This window comes from Puma concolor, chromosome D1 (genome assembly GCF_028749965.1).
Source record: "Puma concolor isolate L17-30 chromosome D1, mPumCon1.1.hap2, whole genome shotgun sequence".
Taxonomy (NCBI): domain Eukaryota; kingdom Metazoa; phylum Chordata; class Mammalia; order Carnivora; family Felidae; genus Puma; species Puma concolor.
Genome location: NC_141676.1, coordinates 109,934,385 through 109,948,673, shown reverse-complemented (window position 1 = coordinate 109,948,673; position 14,289 = coordinate 109,934,385). Strand labels below are relative to the sequence as shown.

General features: G+C 42.9%; 1 protein-coding gene across 9 annotated transcripts in view; it reads left to right on the top strand.

Annotated features, from left to right (window-relative positions):
* Positions 1-14,289, top strand: part of ATM (ATM serine/threonine kinase) — a 133,117-nt gene that overhangs the window by 103,389 nt on the left and 15,439 nt on the right. For all 9 annotated transcript variants that reach the window (XM_086679204.1, XM_086679207.1, XM_086679203.1 and 6 more), the window contains 11 exons: positions 1,613-1,847; positions 2,341-2,508; positions 3,870-3,983; positions 4,698-4,915; positions 5,644-5,851; positions 6,743-6,856; positions 7,196-7,354; positions 7,801-7,939; positions 8,925-9,007; positions 10,769-10,909; positions 11,863-11,979. In XM_086679204.1, coding sequence (XP_086535330.1) covers positions 1,613-1,847; positions 2,341-2,508; positions 3,870-3,983; positions 4,698-4,915; positions 5,644-5,851; positions 6,743-6,856; positions 7,196-7,354; positions 7,801-7,939; positions 8,925-9,007; positions 10,769-10,909; positions 11,863-11,979 — 1,696 coding nt within the window. The remainder of the gene's footprint in view (positions 1-1,612; positions 1,848-2,340; positions 2,509-3,869; positions 3,984-4,697; positions 4,916-5,643; positions 5,852-6,742; positions 6,857-7,195; positions 7,355-7,800; positions 7,940-8,924; positions 9,008-10,768; positions 10,910-11,862; positions 11,980-14,289) is intronic.

Sequence of the window (14,289 nt, the reverse complement as noted above, 5' to 3'; positions counted from 1 at the left end):
ATTATCCGAGAATTAATCCAGGCAATGCAGCAGCTCAGGTCTGGAGGAGGGGGCGTCCGGTTCCTCAGAGCCAATCCTGTTCCCGTAGATACACAGCACCCGGCGCGGAGGGGCGTGGTTTGGTGTAGGCGGGTCCCGCCTCCACTGTGGGCTCTGCTGTCTGTTAGCTGAAGTCCCCCCTTGGTGGTGATGGCAACCCCCAGTCTCTTCTTCACAGACCTGGTGTTCCAAACCACTGTGTTCGAGCCGTCCTCACTGTGCCACGGACACAAATGAGGACGCAGACGAGGCGGTTTGTCCTGCTCCACCGACTCCATGCCTGGGGCTTGGCTGGGACTCAAACTCCCGCTCCGTGCGCCCTGGTACTGGCGAAGTGCCGCTGCACGCCGCCAGATATGTGGTCCCCGATTGGGAGGCAGGCGCAGCAGGCTTTGCCCTTTGCTGCAGCACTCCAGGGAGGGGATCACTTTCTCCTACTGCGGGCTGCACCCGCGACCTAGTCCCCGAGCCTGGGGCTGGCTCCCCTCCTCCCCAGTCGCCTGATCTGGACAGCTGGCCCAGTCCCGGGCAAGCCCTGCAGTTAGAGATGGGCTTTGTCTCCGTCCTGGTTTGAGGTTTTTCTCTTGTCCAGATACAGTCCTATGCTTCCCCAGCTGCACTTTCTCTTCCCTTTGTGTCTCTGCAGAAGGGGATCCCTCTCCTCCGTTTGTTTCATCGCTCCCAGTTCAGAATCACGCATTTACGGCAGTCAGGTTATCCCTGTGGGTCCCTGGAAGTGACTGCCTCTTTTGCTCCCGGACTCTCAGAATTCAAAGTCCTTTAGTTTCAGCACTGCTTTGTTTCATAAAGGAGGGAACTTTGGATCCCCCTACTTCTCTGCCATGTTGGCCCCTCCCATCTGGAAGCTTCCTGAAGGAGCTTTCATTTCCTAGTCATCACCTTGTCATCTTCTTACTGTCCCTTCTTCATCTTGATTCCTGTCAGTACAGTGGCCCTCGAGGATTGGACGGTATTGCTTAGTGTGACCGTGTGGGAAGCATCCTTTTCACGTAAACTAATTGCAGAATATGCATTTTCTCTTCCTTTAATAAATAATGTTGGGGAGTGAGACCTTTGCCGGCTACCAGCATTTCTCCCCCTGAATTGTGATTTCTTTAGCAGCTGTAATTATGCATAGAGTCCTCCTCTGCACCCACTTGGGCACAGCAGAAATTAATACACTTGTTCCCTTTCCTTGCTGACATGCCGCCTTTTGCCACAGGGAACGTTGAAGCGGGACTAGAGGTGTCGGCGTTCTGATACCAAGCCTCATGAAGGTGTTCTTGTTTCAGAAGAATATATACTTAGAAATGCTACTTTTTGTGAGCTTTAAGAGTATTTTTAAGAAAATCTTTAAAAACATTCATCATCTGTAGCCCCTGTGCTGACCCTCACAAGTCTGATGGTTTTGTAGTTTTCTAAACTTTGGTGCTTACTTTGTATCCTTTTTAAGCTCTCATGTCATTACTGTCAAACTCCTTTGTGTTTTATCTTAAATGCAGAAGCTGTGTGGTAGCATTTTTGTCCTTTATTTCTCTTGCTTACGTGGCTTCTGTGATGTTGTTGCTTTCAGATCGGTCCCCGGTAGGCAGCCCTCCGAAGTCTACGCTAAGTGGCGGAAACACTCCCAGCTTCTCAAAGACAGTGACTTTAGTTTTCAGGAGCCCATCATGGCTCTCCGCACAGTCATTTTGGAGATCTTGATGGAAAAGGAAATGGAAAACTCCCAGAGAGAATGTTTTAAGGATATCCTCACCACGCACCTTGTAGAACTCTCCATACTAGCCCGAACTTTTAAGAACACTCAGGTATAAGATTTAAAATGATGTCATCTCACCCTATGACTTTTTCTTTTATGACCCAGAAAATGGAAAGCACGAGTAAAACAGAAGTGTCACCGAGAAACAGATTGCTATAAAAATATTGCTTAAGATAATTGTTCAAGATTTCCCGTTTTGGCATCAGACCTGAGTTCAAGCCTTGGACAGGGTACTTCTCTAAGCCTCAATCTCATGGTTCTGAAATGAGAAGATACCTAACTGACTATATTGATAACAATTTAGTGGTCTTATATACTGCACGCATACACACACGTGTGTTCGTACATGTGCTTATGTATACATCTATATGTATATATTTGTGAGAGAACCAGATGGATGCGGGGCTGAAGGAGGCAGGCACAGATGTACTTGAGACCGTCCTGACAAACAGTTGTCAGTGATGGGAGTTACTGCTTCCATGATTCGTACTAGCAGTAGTAACAGTAATGGTGTTTATTCCCATATGTCGTTTTCATTTCAGCTCCCCGAACGGGCAATATTTCACATTAAACAGTACAACCCACCTGGTCGTGGAGTCTCCGAGTGGCAGCTGGAGGAGGCCCAAGTATTTTGGGCAAGAAACGAGCAGAGTCTCGCCTTGAGTGTCCTCAAGCAGATGATCAAGAAGCTGGACTCCAGTGGTGCAGAGGTTTACTGGTTTTTTTTAATTGGCTGAATTAGTATTTTACTGTTGTAAAGCAACCACTGAGCTTTAAAATAGATATATTTTTAATTTTTTTACTGTTTGTTTATTTTTGAGATAGAGATAGAGCATCAGCGGAGGGGGGGCAGGGAGAGAGGGAGACACAGAATCCAAAGCAGGCTCCAGGCTCTGGGTTGTCAGCACAGAGCCCAATGCGGGGCACAAACTCATGAACCGTGAGATCATGACCTGAGCCAAAGTCGGACGCTTAACTGACTGAGCCACCCAGACGTCCTGAGAGAGAGAATCTTAAGCAGACTCCATGCTCAGTGTGGAGCCCAACAGGAGGTTTGATCCCACGACTTTGGGATTATCACCTGGGCCGAAATCAGGTCAGACGCTCAACCGACTGAGCCACTCAGGTGCCCCCTAAAATATTTTTAATAAGTCCACAGGTTTATTAAAGCCTTGAAATTTGCTTATCTATGAACAAGAAATTATAAAAAGGAGCCTGGAAAATTACTATTTGTAAAGAAGTTTAGAAATACTAATTTTAGTTTCTCTTTCCAATAATTCTGTTAGTCCATCTTGTGGTAGATTTATTTGATTTAACCCAGTGTTAAGCATTTTTTTTTAAACTTTATATAGAATTCGAGAAGAGTATGATGGAAACAAACATGAAATAGCCAGTACAGGAGGTGGAGGGGGAAGAAATAGCTACTATAAATTCAAAATAAAGAAATGGAAGAGGAAATGTGTGAGAGAACCAAAGTTTAAAAAGGAAGCAAGTTGGAACAATTAAGTTGTCAGTCTTCATACTTAGGAAAAAGAATGTCTCATATTTTATTTAACATTACCCACTGGTTACTGGAAATCTGTGTGCCTCTGTAGCTGTCTCTCCAGCGTATTATGGGCACAGTAGAGGTGTTTGCGGGAGTCGTGCGGTGTTTGCAGGTGTGGCCACAGTGCTCTCCTTCTGACACGCACCTGCCTTTCCGGTATTGGGCACTTTAGGACATCCTCATCGGAGAGTTTTACCATTATACCAGAGCTCCGGGAGCTGATACAGTATGATGTTTACACGTTGCTTAACAAGTGGGGCCCGGGATCAGCCTGGCTCGAGTTACCTGCCCCCTCTGTACGTCCGTACTGCCACTGCACTCTGCAGATGAAGGGTAATAGAGTCCTCGCCTCACAGGGTTCTTGTGGGGATGAGATGAGGTAACGTACAGAAATCAAGCCTTGCTAAAGTGCCTGGCATATACGAGGAAAAATATTTTTAACCTGCTTTTTTCCCCTACATGGAAGATACTTTCGCATAGTCATGATAGTGAATTACATTTTAAGATTTTGCTTTTCATATACAGAATGATCCCAGCCTAAGACTTCTGTACACAGAATGTCTGAGGGTTTGCGGCACCTGGTTGGCGGAAACTTGCTTAGAAAACCCTGCGGTCATCATGCAGACCTACCTGGAAAAGGTAAGGTTTTCTCACAACCCTTAGGAGAGCTGTTCAGCATGAGTACGCTTGATCTTTCATCAAGGCCATGTGCATTTCAAAAGCAAATAAAAGGAAGATTTCAGTTTTGGGGTATTTATTACTATAGCAGCTCCATGTAATTTTTAGGGCAGGATGAAACAGTGGTAAAAAAGAAGGACCCTGTTTTGAAAGGAAGCCCAGATGTGTCTTCCCTCAGTGCCCCCCCCCCCCCCCCCCACTCTCTGAAGTTGTTTCTGGTCATTTCTCCATTTACTTATCTACAAGAAGAGGTGATTAAGGAACATGCAAGTTAGTCTTGACTGTGCACTTGTAACCCAACCGCCTTACAAACAGGATCAGGACTTTGTGCTCTGGCCCCTCTCTCCCTCTTGTTTCTCCCCTTATTCCTGTAGTTTAATTAATTTTAGAAGTAGCTATCTCACTATAAATAAGTATAGCATGAAAAGTATAATATGACCGTCTTTAAATTTTATGAAGCCCTTTGTTTTCTACAGTTTGTTAAAATATTAGCTGTTTTGGTTATTTCTACACTGTCAAAGTTGTTTGAAAATTCAAAATACTGTGCTTCATATAATTTAGCTTATCCATAAAAATATGTATAAATTGAACTTTACTGTGACTGTCTTTTTAAGTGGTTCTTTAGATACATTTAGGATCTGTGTAAATAACATAAATTATTGTGTTTTCTTGAAGGCAGTGGAAGTTGCTGGAAATTATGACGGAGAAAGCAGTGATGAGCTTAGAAATGGAAAAATGAAGGCATTTCTCTCATTAGCACGGTTCTCGGATACGCAGTACCAGAGAATTGAAAACTACATGAAATCATCAGAATTTGAAAACAAGCAGGCTCTCCTGAAAAGGGCCAAAGAGGAAGTGGGCCTTCTTAGGGAGCATAAAATTCAGACCACCAGGTAACTACATGTCCACCAGTGATAACTGACAAGATGCACAGAAATGCACTGACTGTATGTATAGACAAGATGTACAGAACCAGGGCGTGATTGTGCACTGTGGTTCTAAGCTCATTGTAGACTGTATGGATGTTAGCTTTTTGTTTTGCTTTTTGGGTTTGTTGGTACCATAGTTAAAAGGAGATAGGTGGTGAAATTAAATACGGAAGAGTTATCTATTCTGATGTGTGTGTGTTTTTTTAACGCTTTCTCAGGCGTCCCTTTTGTCTGAATAGGATAGTGAAAGTAGAGAATAAAGTTGTAGGTATCTTGAGTAGAGTCCACTTGGCCCCTGGTTGCCTAGGATGTCTTTTGATGTTTACTTTTATTTTTGAGAGAGCGTGTGCGCTCACAAGTGGGGACGGGCAGAGAGAGAGAGAGAAAGAATCTTAAGCAGGCTCCATGCAGATCACGACACGGGGCTGATCTCACAAACTGTGAGATCATGACCTGAGCCAAAATCAAGAGTTGGACGTTTAACCAACTGAGCTACCCAGGCGCCCCTACAATGACTTTTGAATTGCCCAGACTTACTTTGAGATACTAAGTTTGTTCCCTTATAATTTTTAGAATTTTGCTTTTTCTCCTAGGATGGACAGTTGACTTTTCATTTATGTTGTATATCATGTATGATGTAGTTCTATACATCTTGATGGGTTTTGCATCTTCCTTTAATTATCCAACACAAGATACACGATAAAGGTGCAGCGAGAGCTGGAGCTGGATGAGTGTGCGCTCCGTGCCCTGAAAGAGGATCGTAAGCGGTTCTTATGTAAAGCAGTTGAAAATTACATCAGTTGCTTATTGAGTGGAGAAGCGCACGATATGTGGATATTCCGTCTTTGTTCTCTCTGGCTTGAAAATTCTGGAGTTTCTGAAGTCAATGGCATGATGAAGGCAAGTCGTCTTTGTAAACCCCAGATTCCAGCCTGCGCTTGAAAAGCTTAGACAAGAGCCTGCCGGTGTTATTTTGTGTATTCTTTGTATCCCTGCCATGTGGTTCTGTGCTCTATTCCTACGTACTTGATCAGCTCTCATGATGCAGGTTTATGCGGAGACGAGAGCCTTTAGGTCAGTCTTTCACTGTACCTTTGCAGTTACTGCTGGAAAGTACCAGAATGCCATATTGGGAGATTTCAGGCAGGTTTTTCCTCTGGCTTTATCTCTTCTGGGATTTTTACAGTGAATTACTTTTGCAAATGACAAACACATTTTTAAGAAACATTAAGGCAGTAGTATTTCCTGAGTTTTTACTTAAAAATTTTAGATTTCAGTGAGGATACCTAAAATTAAAGTTATGCTTATAGGATCTACATCGGCAATCCATTTGAAGCTTAAAAATAAAGTGGTTCTTCTGGATGAGAAGAATGATAAGACACATAGTAGTTACAAGCAAGCAGTCTCTGCTGCAAGTGCACATTCAATCCTGTTAACTTTTGGCGTCAGGGAACCCGGTTACCCCATTTTATTATACACGGACTTCCCAGGGGTCACCATCACAGCAGCCCTCCCGTCTCATGGAATGTAATCAGTGCAGGTGTTCCAGGTCTGAACAGTTTACTTTAGGATCAAGCACTGGGACTCACCAGTGAATCAAATCCAGAATACCACTGAAACTAAGAGAAGATGAATCTTAAGGGCAAAAATGTAGCTAGTGCAGTTTTAGTAACAACCAGCAGATGACTGTGCTGGCAGTGTTATCTTAGAGTAATTTATTTGCTTAGATGTGAGGCTTCTTGAAACGCATTGTTTCTTAAGGTTTTTTTTTTTTTTTTTTTTTAATGGTAGAGCAAAGGAATGAACATTCCGTCATACAAATTCCTGCCTCTTATGTACCAGCTGGCTGCTAGAATGGGGACCAAAATGATGGGGGGCCTAGGATTCCACGAAGTCCTCAATAACGTAAGTACGCCTGCAGATCAAAGCGCAATTGGTTGTCTTTCATGCGTTGTATCCTAATGTCCCACTCTAGGAGATGAAGATGAAAAATATCCCAGTCAGTTGCATTTATTATGCTGTAAAAGGGCGGGAATAAAAATCGCCTTTTGTCTCGTCTCTCCACGTAAGTTACTCCATTTCTGTGTCATGCTCACATTCCTGTGTCCCACACATATACAACGCTCTACCCACTACGGCATCTGGTACCCTATGTGTCTTAACGTCAAACAAAATGAAAAACGTAATGGGTTTTTTTGTTTTTTGGTTGTAGCATAAAACTAATAGTTCTTTATTTGCTGACAGCTTATCTCTACAATTGCTATGGATCACCCCCATCATACCTTGTTTATTATACTGGCTTTAGCAAATGCAAACAAAGATGAATTTTTGACCAAACCAGAGGCGGCAAGAAGGAGTAGAATGACTAAAAATGCACCTAAACAAAGCTCTCAGCTTGATGAGGTATTTGGACTAAACATACATACCTTTTTGAATTATAGTATTCATTTTTTCCCAGAATATTCTCTTCTTAACTCTCAGGGATTCTAAGAATGTGTGTTGTTCATACTCAGTTTGTAAATCCTTTGTTACCATGCCACCTAAAAATGGTTCAAAATTCCTGAATATTCTCAAAGCATAGGACATACCAATACTTTTTTTCCCTCACATCATCGAGCAAAGAAAAAACATTTCAAGGCACACCTAAGTCATTTACTGTTGATAGTATTATACCTTTGATGTATTGCATTCACAAGGGGACTGTTTTGTTCATTTCTGGGGGATGCGAGTCCTTCCGGTGCTTAGATCAGTCCATTAACTTTGGTGGTTCTTTTTGTTATAACTCTGAAAAGTGCCAGTGTCGGGTATTCCTTTGTGTGATGTTTTTTTGTTTGTTTTTTTACTAACAGGATCGAACCGAGGCTGCAAACAGAATAATATGTACTATCAGAAGTAGGAGACCTCATATGGTCAGAAGTGTAGAGGCACTTTGTGATGCTTACATCATATTAGCAAACTTAGATGCCACTCAGTGGAGGACGCAGAGAAGTATGTGTTGGGAAGAAAGAGTGTTGTTTTCTTGCTGTTTTTCTCTTTAGGGATATATTAATTATAGAGCTTAATATGTAATCTCTTTTAACTTATACACATAACATTAATTATAGACATGAAGGTCTTTATGATTACGATTCACATGTGATCCACAGCTTAAGTTTTACCCGGTGACTTCAACATCCCCTTGTCACTTCTCATTTAATATCTTATATCTATCTGATGATAGATGACTGCGCTGAATTCATTGGTTTCTCTGGGTAATATTCTGGTGCAAATACTTGTCGCAGAGAATTCATTGTGTAGAGACAAGTGCGTTAAAATAACTGACAATTTTCAGGGTCGAAAGTTCTTAAAATGATGTCAGTTACTCACTGTGCTCTGGTACTTAAGAGTGAGAAGGCCTCACCATTTCCTCCACAGGTGTTAGAATATCTGACGCATATATAATCCCTCGTTCTTGCCGTGTCTCTTCCAGTCATCAGAAGCTGCTATAACATTTGGTTATGTGCATACACTCGGAAGTCTCTCTCCGCATTCTTGGACAATTATATTCCCTTTTCCGTTCAGGACTGTCTCTTCATATTTACATTTTTGCTACTTTAAAATAAGAACGAGACTTTTCTGTTATTTGTGTAAGCAAACAAAGAGTATTGATTGTCACATCCTTTGGTTACGTTTGATAGTGATGTGGCAGGAGTACATTAATCTGTGTGCTGTGCAAACTTGTGGAATTATCTTAAGGTGCTCAGCCTGGACCCTCTGCTGGAATGGGACCTAATCACTAGCGCCAGGTTACCTGCAAATTCGTGCGTCAGCCATGCTCTGCTCTGAGCTACATTGTGTCGCAAGCCCTGGCTCTTGATTCCTGAATCAGGGCCTGAGCCGCAGGTTGGGGTCTGTGGCGTCTGCTGAACTCTCCTGCTTTCCCTTCCAAGCTGTTGGTCAGGTGTTCACCAGAACCTCTTTATTTTAAATACAGAAGGCATAAATATCCCAGCAGACCAGCCAATTACTAAACTGAAGAATTTAGAAGATGTTGTTGTCCCAACTATGGAAATTAAGGTAATTTACTATTAGCTGTTTTGATTTTTTTTTATTGAACTAAATTCACATTTCTCTTGATTAGGCTAAACCATTTGAAACAGTCTTTCTTTTTTTTTTTTTTTTTTTTTTTTTTGCCAAAATTAGCACTTTCATTTGTTTCAACATACAGTTTCTTTCTACATTCCGTTGACCCAGCCCTTAAAATACTTAAAGGACTCTCCTGCTTTCTTTTCTTTTGCCTTCAGTTTTGTACCTCCCATCTTCCCTGTAGGGAAGGTCTGTAGACGGTTACCTTCATTGGCCAAAATAAGGAAAGGTTCCCGTGCTTATGTCAAGACTAATTTTTAACTTGGCAATAAAGTCCCTAAATACTTTATATTTTAAAAATTCTGGATGTGTTAGAATGTAGTGACCGTGAAGTGTTACGGTATTAAGTAACGCGGTACAGGTTATGGTAGTAACTGTAATATATGTGATACTCCTAGCTATGTTGTAGTGATCTTTATTGCTAGAAATACCACGTTGGCAGGGATACATGTAGTAATAATAAAGGTTATAGTTTAGTGATAGACTCCTAATTCTAGAGAACAGACTGGTGGTCACCAGAGGGGAGGCCGGTGGGGGGTATGGATGAAATAGGTCATGGGGATAAAGGCCGCACTTGCTGTGATGAGCACCAGGCGACGTGTGCAAGTGCAGAATCACTGTATTGTACACCTGAAACTAACACTAGAATTTAAATAAAAACTTCAAAAAAATTCTTTTTAATGAAAGAAAAATCATTCGAGTACATTCTTGGTATACGTAGTTACTTGATTTGAAATGTAGCTCCGTCATCTGGACTAATAATACCTTTCCAACTATAATAGCAAAGGTAGTTACCTGAGTATTTCCAGAAAATGCCAGATTTAGCAGTTACAACCCTGGAAACCACTCTCCACCCTTTTCTAAAATTTACCTTCCTATCTTGTTGTGATAAATTTCACTATTTCTCAGATGACTGAACATAGACACAGTCACTGGTCAGACCTGAAAGCAGCTTTTTGGCTACCCTTTCCAACACTGTGTGCCCCTCTTTTAGTGAGAGGTACTTAGGGGAGGTAACTTGTGGGAGTTTATAAACCTTTTCCATGTTGAATTTTGGTTCTTTCATTTATTATTTTTTGTAATTAAAAAACATTTTAAGTTTATTTTGACAGAGCACAAGTGGGGAAGGGGCAGAGAGAGAGGGAGAGAGAGAATCACAAGCAGGCTCCGTACTGTCAGCACAGTGCCCCACGCCGGGCTTGAGCTTACCAACCAGGAGATCATGACCTGAGCTGAAATCAGTAGTCAGTTGCCCAAACTGAGCCACCCAGGCACCCCATGTTTCTTTCATTTAAACAGGAAGTAAATTATCACTCTAGCTCTTAACCTGCAGCATGTTGTCATTCATTCCTGTGTTTCATGTTAAAATTGTTGTCTATAGGGGCACTGGGTGGCTCAGTCAGTTAAGGATCCAACTCTTAATTTTGGCTCAGGTCATGATCTCACGGTTCGTGGGTTATCGAGCCCCATGTCTGGGCTCCACGCTGAGCATGGAGTCTGCTTGGGATTCTCTCTCTCTCTCTCTCTCTCTCTCTCTCTCTCTCTGCCCCTCTTGCACTCATGCACTCTCACTAAATAAACAAACTTTAACAAAAGGGTAAAAAATAAAAAAGAGTAAAATTGTCATTTATAATTCATCTTTAAGCGCCCATAATATACCTGACCTGTTTATCACATTTATACTTTTATCAGGTGGATCCTACTGGAGAATATGGAAATCTGGTGACTATACAGTCATTTAAAGCAGAATTTCATTTAGCAGGAGGTTTAAATTTACCTAAAATAATCGATTGTTTGGGCTCTGATGGAAAGGAAAGGAGACAGCTTGTCAAGGTGAGACTCCCCTCGAGTGGTGTGGTCCTTACAGGCTTAGTGAGAAAAGTCACAGCACAACTTCCTGCTTGGGTCTTTATTTTTCTTCTCAAAAATTATAAGTGAGGAAAACTTACAAAATATAAATTACATCATTGTCTGGAAGCAGATTGCTTTTCCTAATTTTTTTGTGTCTCTCGGAAGGCCATCATTAGAAAAGTTGATTGAAATAAAAAAATGCCTTTAACATGCACAGGTATGATGAGGTTAACAGCTTGCTTATTCTGGAAAATCTGTTTGGTGATTGTTGCTTATTTTCTTGAATAGTTCAAGTTGAGGGCTCTTGCTTCCCTATCCTGAGACTGGCACTGTGCCAGCTGCTATTAACTGTATGAGGAAGGAGACAGCCTTCCTCCCTGACTCTGCTCCCAAGTCCTGGGGGCCTTGCTGGGAAAGAGTAGAGAGAACAGTGCTGTGCCTCCAGTGGAGGAACAGAGGGGTTCCAGTTAGCCTGGCTACAGACGCAGCTGAGGGAAGCTTTTTCCTGAATCGGTCTGCCTACCCAGGGTTAGAGCTAATTCTAAATGAAAGGGTAGCGATAGGTCTTAATTATTTTAAGAGACTGTGAGGAGTACAGATGCCCAGATTGATTTGGGGTTTTTTAAAACTTTTTTCAGCGTTTACTTAGTTTTGAGACAGAGTGCAAGCAGGGGAGGGGTGGAGAGGGAGACACAGAATCCAAAACACGCTCCAGGCTCCGAGCTGTCAGCACAGAGCCCGATGCAGGGCTCGAACCCACAATCTGTGAGGTCATGACCTGAGCTGAAGTTGGACGCTTAACCAGCTGAGCTACCCAGGCGCTCTGCCCAGATTGATTTCTGAGAGCCCTGTCATTGTCCTGATGTGACCCTCTATATGGTCCTATAATAAAGAAAATGGACTGAGCCTCATTATTTGCGTTTGATGTCCTGAAGGGCCGTGATGACCTGAGACAAGATGCCGTCATGCAGCAGGTGTTCCAGATGTGTAACACGTTGCTGCAGAGAAACACCGAGACCAGGAAGAGGAAATTGACTATCTGTACATACAAGGTAAGTACCTCAGGCCTCTGCTCCTTCATCAAGAGCATAGGAAAGAAGCCATTATTCAGACTAGGGGCCGGCCAGTGTTTTCTGGGATAGTAAACATGTTAGAGTCTGTGTGCCACATAAGGTCTCTGCAGCCTGGTCCCGGGCAGCGTCCACACTGGGGACGGCGGCTCTGCAGTCCCAGGCCTTCCCCCTTTGGCCGTCTTCCCTGCTTCTCCTCCCCTGCTTGGTCTGTGATGAGGGTCTGTGTCAGGTCACATACAGCACTTGGAAGGCCTGGCTCCTGACCAGATCAGGGAGTCATGTCGAGGTCTAAGAGATACTGAATTAATATCTCCCCCCCCCAACACCCAAGCCAAACACAACTGCTTTTCCTCAGCTCAGCGGGACCTTCACCCCGGTCCTCCGTCCATATCCTGGAGGTGCAGTTTCCTTTTTACTTTTAATACTGCTAAAAATTTCAAACATATAGAAAAGTAGATAGAATACTGTAATGAATTCCCTTGTACCATCATCCAGTGATCAGTAGTGGTCAACTCACGGATAATTTTGTTTCATTTCTTCTTCCACCCATTCTCTCCTCTCTGATAATTATATTTTGAAGCAAAATGTCGTATCATTTCATCTGTAAACGTTTATTTCAATGTGTAGTTAGATGTCTCTTTAAAAAAAGGAAAAGAGAACCACAGTAGTGTCATCCTAGGAGAGTTAGCAGTAATTTCTAAATATCACCAAATATTCAGCATATTAACCCCTCCCATCTCTCATATGTAACACCTGTTCCATCAGCACTTCCTTACCCGTCCGCTTTCATTCGACCCACTTTTTACACGTCTGGCAGTCCGCCCTGCACTCACATCTCTTCAGTGGCGTCTGGCTAAGCCCCTACTTCTGGCCTCGGCCCCACAAAGCTAGTGGTTTTCTCACAACCGCTAGAATGATCTGTTTAAAGAGTCCAAGACTGAATCAGTATGTCCGTTTCCTGCTCGGAACTCCAGATGACTTCACATTGTCCCTGAAGGAAAGGGATTTGCCTCTCCTGCTCCCTTTCCACCTTTGTCTGCCCCTCTCCCACCCTCATCCCTCACTTCTTCCTCGTGATGGCGTCACCTCCCCTGGGCCCACCCGGTCTTCCCGCTGTCTCTCGTTCACATGCACCAGTTTTGTTTGAGCTCAGGGCTTCCCTGTTCCCCTCTGCCTGGAATGCGCTTCCCTCAGCTCATGCCTCCCTCCCTCATGTCATTCAGGTTCTCTCCGGTCACCTTCTCGTGGAGCCCTTCTCTGACCAGATGTCTCTTACTCACTATTTTCAGTGCCTGTTTCATTCTTCCGTCCTTGTTCTCTGGCATCATTACATGTCTGTGAGCGCATACGTTCCATCGCCAGCGTGAAGCTGTCGGACAGCATGGTCCTCGTCTACCTCACGTGCCCCTCTCCTGCACGTGGGCACCAGTGAGCACAGAACAGACCCTCAACACACGTAGTAAATTAAAGACACAAACCATAAAACAGTACAGTGCAGTCTATTTGAGCACATTAAAGTAAGAACTTTATAGAATCAAATATTCTATGAAGACAAGTGGCCAACTGAGAAAAATGACTTTAAGGATATTATAATAACAAAAAATTGTTGTAATATTAATAACAAGGGATTTATATACAGAACATATAAACAGCTCTTACAAACCAGTTATAAAAAGACTAACATGGACACTCTGGTCAAGAGTGTCGGTCCCAATCGGTCGGCCTTGCTTCTCATTGCAGTAAACTTTGTTGTGACTGTCAAAAAAAAAAAAAAAAAAGACTAACATGTCCGTAGGAAAACCGGTAAAGAATACAGACAAGTCACAAGAGGAAAATACTTGAGTGACCAATAAGCCTGCCAAATTTTACTCAGCCTTACTGGGAATCTGAAAATACAAATTGAAACCAAAGTGAGCTACCATTTTACCTGTCTCAGCTTGGCACCATTTATTTATTTATTTATTTTTTAAGTTTGTTTTTGACAGACAGCAAGCATGGGTTGGGGAGGGGCAGAGAGAGAGGGAGACACAGAATCCGAAGCAGGCAGCAGACTGAGCTGTCAGCACAGAGCCCGACGTGGGGCTTGAACTCACAAACCGTGAGATCGTGACCCGGGCCCAGGCTGGATACTTAACCAACTGAGCCACCCAGGTGCCCCAGATTAGCACAATTAAAATAAAAGTCTTAACAGTACTTTGTGTCGGGAAGGTCATGGAATGAACTCTACTTCTGGGTATATAGATTGGCATAAGCACTCTGGGTAGTTATTTGGCAGTATCTGGTTAACTA